The sequence below is a fragment of the Cyphomyrmex costatus genome, unplaced genomic scaffold, assembly GCF_001594065.2.
Source record: "Cyphomyrmex costatus isolate MS0001 unplaced genomic scaffold, Ccosl1.0 scaffold685, whole genome shotgun sequence".
NCBI classification, from domain to species: Eukaryota; Metazoa; Arthropoda; class Insecta; order Hymenoptera; family Formicidae; genus Cyphomyrmex; species Cyphomyrmex costatus.
In genome coordinates this window covers 857,711-869,424 of record NW_017280250.1, presented here as the reverse complement: position 1 = coordinate 869,424, position 11,714 = coordinate 857,711, and the positions used below count along the sequence as shown (strand labels likewise).

At 31.0% G+C, this 11,714-nt stretch overlaps 1 protein-coding gene across 3 annotated transcripts; it reads right to left on the bottom strand.

The window, feature by feature from the left end:
* Nucleotides 1–2,197: 2,197 nt before the first annotated feature.
* Nucleotides 2,198–11,604, bottom strand: LOC108780147 (transcription factor SPT20 homolog). Of its 3 annotated transcripts, none has more exons than XM_018547754.1 (21): nt 11,477–11,604; nt 9,245–9,358; nt 8,887–9,081; nt 8,648–8,766; nt 7,948–8,194; nt 7,525–7,737; nt 7,080–7,261; nt 6,755–6,955; nt 6,448–6,607; nt 6,275–6,355; nt 5,788–6,138; nt 5,502–5,661; nt 5,190–5,395; nt 4,794–4,944; nt 4,278–4,471; nt 4,060–4,200; nt 3,487–3,589; nt 3,229–3,302; nt 2,823–3,006; nt 2,534–2,700; nt 2,198–2,410 (listed from the first exon to the last, which is right to left on the bottom strand). In XM_018547754.1, the coding sequence occupies exons 2-21, from the start codon at nt 9,293–9,295 to the stop codon at nt 2,291–2,293; spliced, it is 3,300 nt and encodes a 1,099-aa protein (XP_018403256.1). In that variant the 5' UTR covers nt 9,296–9,358; nt 11,477–11,604; the 3' UTR covers nt 2,198–2,290. The 3 variants fall into 3 exon arrangements, with proteins under 3 accessions (XP_018403256.1, XP_018403258.1, XP_018403257.1); XM_018547756.1 differs by having other exon boundaries at nt 5,788–6,117; XM_018547755.1 differs by lacking the exon at nt 11,477–11,604 and adding an exon at nt 11,282–11,360.
* Between the last annotated feature and the right edge of the window lie 110 nt (nt 11,605–11,714).

Here is an 11,714-nt window from a genome sequence, read left to right as displayed (position 1 = left end):
ATTTCTCTTTTATAATTTTTATGTAGTAAATATCTGCAAACGTTTTCTGAAAAATTTCAATGAAACTCTGTAATAGCAACTACCTCTATCATAATTTTATTGTTGTTTAAGAAGTTGTTGAAACATATCGAATCTGGAGGTTGTGAAAATAGAACATACATATAGTTTAAGAATATTTTAACATTTAAGAGAGATTATGTCAGATAATTTGTTATATCATCTTCCTAACGTTAATTATCGTTGGATAATTATTATCATAAGGTAATTTCTACATTTTAAAATAGTATATTCTCAAAGCTATAGATTATTTATAATAGATTATAAACAATCTTTTGTGATCCTATATGGTTAGGTTTGATTGTTTTAGATTATACAATTTTATATTGCATTACGAAACATAATTTAATAACTATTTTGATCATGACCAGTTTAGCTTTTAATTACATGTTATATCTAATAGGTTTTTTGTACATATTTAATATTTAAATTTATATTCATCTCTCTTTTGGAGAATGCTTATTTCACTTTATACAAGATCCGAATGTATAATGTGTAAAAGAAAATTGCCTATACTTTGGAATAATTTTGTTCAGAAAATAATATAAAAAATATAAATAATAGTTGTAAAATGTTCCTATATGAAATGATCCCAAATAGATATGCAAATATTTTTTTACTCATTATAGATTTAAACATTGTGCATTTTTTTAAATATTTATATCACACAATTTTGATATTAAAGAGTTAAATTTTTTATTGATTATAAAAACTGTTTTCCTATTTGTTACATCTATGAATAATCCGATTAAAGAAGTATTATAAAAGAAAAGTCAGTCTCTTTGACAAATCTTCCTTTTTGTAAAATATATAAAAATCTTACGTGGTGTGATTACACTATGAATGGTTACGCTTATTGTTGTGTTATTTCATTTAAGGTAGGATAAGCAGAATAAATGCGAACAAATGACTCAAGTCGACAATCAGATTAATTCTGTTTATGTAATATATATAAAAAATAACGAAAATATAGATTGATTAAAAAAAAAATTTTGTTAGATATAAATTTTGAATTATTTGTAAAAAAAATATATAAGAAAATATCATTTTATAAACAGAGAGTTCTAATGCTATTTCATAAGTATTAATAAAATATTTTTGGTATTTTTTAAATGCTAGTGATTATTTTTTACTTTGCAATTTCGATTATTTATTTGGATATAATAAATACTCAATGAACAGTGTATAATAGCATTATGTTAAAAGAATGCTATTTATATGTTTTGCTAGGTGTTTTAGTTTTATATATGGATATTCTCCTTATCAATTTATATATATATAATGATAAAAATACCAAAAAAAATATTTTATATTTTTTTTAAAATTAAAGTTGAAGGACTCTTTATATGAAAATAATAATTAAAACAAGGTAAAGGACAATGAGAGTCAATTCGTAAGTAAACAAAAAAGCGATTAAAACATTAAAATTATAATATGAATTTTTAAAGAAAAAGAATACATGAAATACTTAGCCGCTTTTTTGTTTACTTACGAATTGACTCTCATTGTCCTTCACCTTGTTTCCAATAAATATTATCATAATTAGATGATAGTTTTTTGAAAAAATCCTTGGAAAAATATTCGAAAATAATGAAATAAATTTTAATATATTAAATAAAGTATGTCTCTCTGGCGTATATATAATTAAATAAAATACATTTATAAGTTGATACTGTTCTTGTCAGTATACTCATAAAAAAGATTAAGAATACAAGAATTATAATTGCAAGATTCTATTGGTGCTAAAATAGGGATAAAGATCAATAAAAACTGGAATATTTATTATGTTTTTAATATAAAACAAATCATATTTTGTGTGTGTGTGTGTGTGTATATATATATACATACACACACAAGTTATATATACAATAATTGAAACCTTCCCTAAAGTAACATTTTAAGGCAGATATTTATTCAAGAGAAACGCATTTATTGCACATGGTCATAAATATTACGTAATACTGATTTGGTAAAATATTCTGTATATTTTCTTATATATCTTGTATACCTTCCAATCGGTACATATGAATTAGTTGCTAGAGTAAAATTTGTTTGTAATTAAATAAACGATTCAAAAGAAAAACATAATTTATCATACAAGTTCCATATGCAAAAATTAAAATCTTATATTCATAATTATGATATAATATACAAATGCCTCTTTACATTTCTTCCAGGGGCGGGCTTCAATTATTTCGACGTAACATGATCGTTATCATTTATTTGAACATCTTCAGGCGGGGTCTTCCCCCGGGGCAGACGTAGAATTTCTCTGAGCTTCAATTTGCGTCCTATTTTGAGAACTTCCTGCCGCGACGGTAACTTTATGCTGTGCAGCCAGTAACTGCTGAAGCTGTAAAATAAAAATAATCATTTCTTAGCTCTTATGCAAAGGAAATTAATTTTTTAATTTAATAATAAAACAATATTACTGAACATACTTAAAAAAGTTTAGTTTCTCTTAATTAAAACATACTTGTTGTTGCGATAAAGTAGTCACACCGAGACTTTGCGTCTGTTGGCTGCATTGACCAGTAGAAGCCCTAGCATGCAAGGATTTTGTCAATAGAGTTTGTTTATTAACAGGTACTACTTGGGAAGAAGGTGTCGTCTGCGACGCCATAAGCACAGGTTTCGTCGCGGCTGCGAAATAAAAGATTTATATAGATGTCGTTGATTGATAAACATAAAGTACTATGTGGAAAAAAATTTTATTTATTTATCTCCATGTATGTGTGAATATAGGTTTGGCATTATTGACTTACCCATTATAGGAGTTAATACTTGTTTATTACCAGACAATATTAACTGACTCGCCGTTACTGTTTTGGCAACTGTTACCAACTGATTCGATAAGACAGCCGATTTAACTTGATTTGATTGTACTTGACGAGTCATATGATTAAATCGCTGTCTTTGAGATCCAATAAGTTGGATTGCTTGTCCTCCCTAAGATTACATAAAGTTATGTGAATTAGTATTGTATAAAGTGTTGATGAATACATTTCTTGCATAAAATGCTAAACTGTATATTTTAATAATTAATATAAAAATTCTATCTTTTATACTTAATATTACATATATTCTAATATTATAGAATATTATATGGTTATCATATAATGTAATGTATAAAAAAATTATATATAGTATTCAAGAGTATTAAATTAATACCTGTGCAAGAGCCACTGCGTTATTACTCCTATTTTGCTGCGACAATCCTTTTACTCCAGATGGTATTAATTGGGCTGAAATATATATGGTCAATTTTTAAATATCTAAAAATATTGTATATATATATATATATATAACAATAAATGTTTTGAAAATGTGTGTGTGCGTGTGTGCATGTGTGTAAAATATTAAGAAAGATTAAATTCAGACGTACAATCCAATCAATGATATTCATGATAGGATATGATTATATATTACCGATTGGTAAAGATAAATGCGCATTGACATTGGCAGGATTGGCGATCACTACCGTTGGCGTACTCCCAGCGATAGCTGTTGTAACAACAGTTGTAGCTACCATCTGTAAAAATAGTGTAATGTTTAGATAATATAAATTACTTATAAACTTATTTATATATTTGTTATGTATATTTGGAGACACGAGAGTATCTCAGCGCTAAGCAAACGTAGCGACTTTGTATAGTACAAGATTGACCGTGTTCCTTTATGTGAGCCAACGAGTTTTCAAGGACTTAATGAGAGATCATCGGTTCTTAATATGGCCAAATCGACCAAATTCTATGTATGCTCAATCGATTGCACTTGAATTATTTAAAAAATGTTTTTATTTTTTTTTCTACGTACACGTGCGAGTGAAGACTATTATCTTACATATTGCTATTGACTCTTTCAATGCAATTAATACTTTTATATATAAGAATTTATAAATATATATACATAAACACAATTTATTTATTACTATTCATAGAGAGTTTTACCTTAAATTGTTTTACACACCAAAAGAATTATTTTTATAAATAAGATACTAACGCTTGATACAGTCGTACAGGTATTTGTGGCAGACGATATAGGAAGAGAAACAATGACCCCAGTAGGTGTGACGGTTCCACCAGTAGTTGGAGACACGTTCAATGACATCGTAATAGGTTGTGATAAGCCTGGAAACGAAACCTGAAATGAACAATATGTTAATTCATTTTAATCTGTATTAACTTGTATAAGAAAAATAAACTGCTATTTTAAACAACCTGAACGTTTTGTAGACCGTTGATAGAATTCGGCAGACTAGTGAGGTTCACGCCTTGTAGATTGACGTTAGCTGGAGTCGGGTTGGTCATTGGACTCGCTGGTTGGCTACTCTGATTGGAAGAAGCAGTGAGCCGTTCGAGCAGCGATGAAGTTGAATTCATTCCAGGTATCGGATTGTCAGCTGACGGTGTGCCTGTGTTCATATAAACAAAATTATGTTTCTTTTTTTCTATAACAAAAAAAATTAAATTATTATTAAATTAAATAAAGAAGAAGAATAAGACCGTTTAAATTGTATTTGATAAATATTTCAAACATTCTCGAAACATTAAATTATATGAATAAGTGAAAGCATTTGCTAAATGATTATGGGCGGAGTTATGAATTTAATACTGAAATTTTAGTCAAGAAATAATTTAATCAAAAGATTTTTAATTTGTAATAAATTAACATATAAAAACTATATATTTTTTGCTGTTAAACAACATTAATTTATAGATATACATATACTGTACCAGCAAGCAAAGCCGAAAGTCCCGGCATAGATAATCCAAGAGTAGATGTAGGATCCTGGACTCGCGCAAGTCTTACAGCAGTTGCTTTCACTGGTTGTTGCTTGCAACTCAGTTGTCCCGTTAAAGCAGAGGAGCTTAGACTCACCCGTACCTAATATAATAAACAAAAGTTATATACGTAATATTATATACTTCATATCAAAATAATCATTATGTCAAATAATTAATTATCAATTATATTACAAGTATTAAATATATCAATTAAAGAAATTTCATTAAAATTATGTTTAATTTTATGTTGCAACATATAAATATGTATTAACTAAAATATACAATACTAAATGTACAAGTATAAAATCTGTAAATATCAATTATTAATAAATTAATAAAACATACTTGACCAGTGGTGTTGGGCACGTTGATTACATTGCCATGACTGATAACTCTAGGTGGTATGGAAGCATTAAGAGAGATCCGTTGGGATTGAACCTTACGTTGAGCTATATTTGCAGGGGTACTGTTTAATAAACTAAGGATCGCAGCGTTGTTGGATTTGTTTGTAGCTTGTGTATTGTTATTCATAGCTGCAGCTGCAGCATTGGCTACAAATACGTAAAATACAACATCAATATTTCGAATAGACAAGCATATAACAGAATTATATGATCTCAAATAATGTAAAGATATATTTGTGGAGCGATAGCAAACCTGCAGCTTGTTGTTGGAATTGCTGTGCGGAGTTCATGAGGGAAGTAACAAGAGCGTTTATTGCTGGATTATTCGAATGTTTTTTGAACGGTGGCTCACTTTGGCTCTGATTGACAGTCTCACCTATGCAGTTCTGTGTTCCTGCTTGTAATTGCGCTTGCTGCAAATATTAAATGCAGGATTACTTAATCTTATATTTAAAATAAATAATCTTATATTTAATGCGTTTGAGTTGTCGTATATCATCAAATTTAATATCTGTTATGAAATAAATATAGAAATTCACCAAAACTGGAACATTGGTGGGTGCCGCGTTATTAATAGTACCAGCCGACTTCTGAAAGACCAGAATACCAGAACCATTACAGGTGTTATCTGCTACTGCCATTGCAGGATTATCAATTTGCACCGAGGTCGACGCGTTAGGGCCACCATTGGCCAAAGATTGCGCTGAGCTCAATGTGGTAACGTCATTTTGTGGGATAACTTGCGGCATATTTGCCGAGTCCACGCATGCAAGATTATTTTGTGCAGAGGTAGTGGCTTCTGTCATAGCCTTCATTGAAGCTACTTGACTGGCTAAATTAGTTAGCTGTCCTTGAGCCCGTGATAGAATCTGAAATGACGCGCGGATTTGCTGAAAATGTGTGCATGATTGTTATGAGATTGTAACATAAATGTATTTATATCTTTTTGTATTTTTTTGCATCAAGAATCTTACTGATAACTCCTTTATTTCCATATAAAAAGAAAAATAGACTGCGCTTACAAACCTGTTGTGCTACATGTTGAGAGTGTTGAGACTGAGCTTGCTGTAACTGTTGAGCTAATTGCGCTGCTTTTGCCTGTTGCGCCTAAAATAGTAATAAAAAATTTAGTAAAAATAGTCAAATAATAAAAATAAAATGGTTGGCATTGAATGAAAAAAAAGATGAGATTAACACACCTGTTGATGGGCTCGTTGCATGCCTGGTGTACATGCAATACGAGGAGCCTGCCCTGGTACAATATGTTTTATTCTCACATTTTTCCTACCTTCTTCAGTAAATATTTCTTTAAATTGCTGATAGTAATGATTAACCACAGCTCTGGTACCCAATGGAAATCTAGAAAATAAATTTAATATTAGAAATTTATTAATAATATTATATAGTAAATAATTATATTTTGCGTAAAAATACAGTTTAGTAGTCTGTAGCAATAATGCGTTATTATTGGTACAGATGAACAAACTACTATTATTATTGTCGTACCGGCAAGAAGAACCATTCCTCTCTCCATCTTGATGATTCTTGTCCATATAAAGTTCTCCCAGGTACTCGGAAGTAGCGGGTCTTTGCAGGATCGAGAGCTTTATATAATCCTGACTTTCCGCAGGTTCTAATATATATTCTTCTACGACTTGCGGCGAACAGTCTTTTGATTCTCGTGGCCGTTCGTATATTTTCGCGAATCTAATCAAAACCCATTGTTAATTAATTTTGTGGATGTTTCATGGTAAAAGGTCATAAAAGAATAAAATGTTAAGTAATTACAAATAATGCAAATAAAAGTATAAAGAAAAATCATGCGAAGTACCTTAAAACATCGATTGTTGAAGACGGTGGAAGCAGAGGAGGGTTTGTAAGAGAAGGCGGTGGACAGGCAGTATTGGTTGCTAATCCTCTTCTTTTCGTACGGAATTTCAATATTACATCATGTATTGTTTGTCCTTCTGGTTGAGCCAACTGTTCTAGTTTTCTTTTTCGATTTACTGTGACCTGATATTAAGCACACAATGTTTTTATGATATTTATCGCTATGTGTAAATAAAATCCGCATAATAAGCAATATATGCATATTAATTAAATAAAAGTATTGTGATTTAGAAATAGAAATATCCTTTGTGTGTAGAATTAAATTTATATAATGTAAAATTAAATCTTTTGTGCATTTTATACATATAAAAATCTAACTTTCTATGAAACACTTATTTTCTATAAAATTTTTTACAACATAAATAAGTTTCAAACTAAAATATTACCTGAGAGAATTTTTTAGCTTGTCGCATGAGTTGATGATCAGTAAGCAATGATTTAGACTGCTTAATTCTTGTACTAGCTAAAGTGGGGACAGGATTCGGATCTAGACATAGAGGACCTTGAGTAGCTGCCACTAGATGTGATTCCAACATTAACCGCTCTTCATGGCTCCAATCTCCGTCACTTGTAAGTGTCGATACGTCCGAAAGTACGCTCTATAAACAATAATTCACAATTTAATTTAAATCCTATTCAAAAATTATATTGAATATAATTGAATAGACTTCAATCGATAAATTAATTTGAAGCATAATTGCGCATTGTAAATAATATATTTTGTTTATAATAAAAATCATTAATATCCTTTTATTGTTATTTATATTATTGTTTTTATTTAATGAATATCTTTGATGACAAGATCTCACCTGTGTAGTAGGTTTAAGAAGTACATGATGAACGTCAGCTCTATTGTGAGGAAATGATCTTCGATAATCTCGAACTTCAGCAATTATGCAGCCGTCATAAAATAAATGTGAATAACTAGATTCCAGTTGTTCGGCTAGCATAGCTGGCAATTGGCCATTATCTATGCACGAAAGTAGCTCACCCTGTTCGTAACCCATGAGTTGAGTCTCAGCTAATGAATTTTTATCGTACTGATTCCCCTTATCACTATCAAGAAATAGAATCTCTGTATTAATAATAAAACTTAATTCTAAAATTAAAGAACAAATAATAATTTTAATAAATTAATATGTAAAGAAGCATTTTACTTCTCTAATGTCTCTCAAACCGCTTTAAATCCAACAAAAATTATAATGTTTAAAATTTTTTAATTTTAATATTATAATTTTTATGGCATAGAGAAAGAAACGAACACACTAATTTGATACTGAAAATGAATAACCAAAAGAGTCAAAAGTAATGTTTAAATTAATAATCATATTCATTTTTACGCAAAAAGTACTGAAAAATTTTTGTTAATAATATGATTTATAAATGTAGTTAATAGAATTATTAGTCTATTATCATTAAGTTTAAAAAGTTAAATAGATACTATCACATTGTTAGCCAGAATTTCAAATCATTTAAAAAGATAATTAGCATGACAAAACAGATACTTACCTATTTCTTACAGCTAATGAGTATCCTTTATTACCAGCATAAAGATTAACAATTAATGTATTTAAACCTTCCCTTTGCACTAACCGCCCCAAAAGATCACACTCATTTTCAAGATTGTTCTGTAATATTTAAAATAAAGCAGCATATTGCATAAAAATATAATGCACTATCCCATTGCGGTATTTTTGTTAAAAAATAAGCAAAAATTTAAGTAACGAATGTTTCAAAAGTGAACATACCAAAACTGAATCTGGGGTTGCATGAGGAACTTTAGAAAGTTCTTCAAAATACAGTCTGGTAAGTTTAGATTGGATACTATGCCTGGAGTAACTCTGCTCTTTTTTCTGAGAGGATAATGATTTATCCGATGTTAAGGCCAATGAATTTTGACCTTGGGTATACTTCCGACATCTTGATACTATATTAATCATCTCCTGCATAAACAAAAGGATGAATATATAATAATAAAATGACAATTTTATCGATATATACAAGATCTATACACAAATCTCTCAAAATCGTTCTTTTTAATAATAAATAAATTATAGTTAAAAATTTTGCATCAAAGAATTTCAGTTTGAAAATCGTGTCACGCACCTGAGCCTGCCGACACGCATCTTCTAAAGTCCAATTGGTTGTACCAATCATTGTAACTTCTGATTACTGATGCCACTTAATGTCATATCTGATGCGGTAATAATCGTTCATATTCTGAAAGAAATATCCATCAGATATATTACTCATATAAATATAATGCAACTGTGTGTGTGTGTGTGTGATGTTAAAAATTACATAATATAATACTAAATCTATAATTTAAATATATGTGTAAGATGAGATTGATTCCTATGACAAGTATTGTAATTAAAATGTGCTATAAAAAATTGAATACAGAAATAATACAATCATTTAATATTTTAAGAACTTTTTTTTAGAAATTTGACAAAAAAATAAAATAATCTTAATAATAAAGTTTCTTTAAATAATAAACAGTTTCTTCACATTTTTAATATATACTTTCTAAATATTAAGTTACTAAATAAATTTAATATTGTTACCCAAAATACTATCATAATTCTTGTGATGATTCTAGTATCAATTTTTAGGTCAGTGCGTGAAATAAAATTCTATACATAAAAAAATATGGCTTTCAAATAAGTTAATTATGATTACAATTATGTTACTAATTAATAAAAATCTCAAAAAATATTTACTATTTTAAAATAAATATGTTCCAGATATAAAATAATTTGCTTTGCATTTTTCTGAACTTTTTTTTAGATTTGAGAAAGATACTTTTAGCTTGTTCTTTTCAGAATAAATACAAGTTCAAAATCAATACAATAAGTTAGAATGAAAGAAATTATATTTATTTTACTCTAACTTATTACACCAATGTACACCAGTTCAGAAATTGGAGTGGAAAAAAACAATATCTATATTCAGACATTGCAAATAGAAAGAAAAAAGAAAATATGACAAATATAGAACTACAACAGATGAAATAAGAAAAGTATCTTTAATTAAAAATGTATTTTAAATACATCATGTATTTTTGCTTTATATGTGTTAAATGAATGTTATATTTATTTAATCAAAATTAATATCCCATTTATTAAACATATGCATTTTTTATTTGTAATGTCTCAACATGTTGAAATTACAAATTTTTAAGACACTTGGCAATGCCTAAATGTGTATTTATTACATAAATTAGACTTTTTGTATACAAGTTCCAAATTTCTGCACTATGTGCATGGATATATCATAAGCTTGAATTTTCTATTGTGTGTCATAATTAAATCAAGTTAAATTAACGAACTATCCATGCGTCTATAATGCGTCTTAAAATAAAAATGTTAAATAATAATGCAAGAAACGAAACAGAATTAAATGTTAATCCATCGTTCAAAAATCGTCGAATAGACGCACATGTTTACACACTCACCGTTTTGGTGCATTTTATCTAACAATCTTTATAAAAGACATATATCGGATGTTACATCCGTAAATTTTTCCGCAGCCAGCATAAAAGCATCCAGGAGTCACAACAAAAACTGGTTCATCATCCCTTCGAGAAATAAGCAACAAATATAAACTACTGATAATCAAGTTTATTTACGAGAATCATTCACCATCAGATACACAATCAAATCGCCATTACAATCACCACGATGATCACTAGTGTGACTACACAACTAATACACGTTTTTCGTCAGACTCATGGTATCTCGTGCGTGCTCGACGAGGCTAATTTACGTCTGTCTCATCCACGATTAGCGAATGACGCGAGGGACGTTCTACTGTCGGGAAGGGGAAAGTAGTGGTAAACAAGCAGGAGGCGTCGTCGTGGTCGGCCCGCGTGGAGGCAAATTCGTACGAGGAACAGGACGACGGGGGTGAATTCGATAAGGCGAAGTGACGCATGCAGGTGAGCAAAAACGAGCGACAGCGTGAGGAGAACGAACGATTAGCGAGGAGAGGTTAGGTCTGGCAGCTCGCGGTAACGTGCAGTGGCGGCGACGGTGTCGCGACGCGACGTCCAGACACGCGCGTGCTATGCGGCGCCCAGCGGCGCCGTGCGACGTCGCGACGCGCCGACCGGGCTAGACGCGACGGCCGTCCGCGAATTACCTTCGCTCGGTCGAGGAGTCAGCATCGGCTGCTCGCACGTCGACTCCTTCGGCTCAACTTTCACACGTCCTAACCTCACCACCGCGTTCGCTCGTTCCTGTCGCAGTCGCGAGGGTTCAGTCCGGCGCACAACGGTGCCCTCGGTGTGTGTACGGACAGACGGACGGACCGTCGTAGATGCTTTCGCACTCGTACCTGATCTTCGACGTAGGGAGAGACTACGGCAGTGGATACCAAGGCGGTTTACTGCTTGCTCCGGTGCGACCAATATTTAGCAACAAACGTCATTTCGCGGAGAGCGCAGCGTAACCTGCTACACAAACACCGCGTGCACGTCCACGAACTGTGAGAAAACTTCGTAGATGCTCCACATCGCATTGGACCGATTGGACGGCGAATTGCGAAGCCGATTCGCAGTTCACCCGCAAGCCAC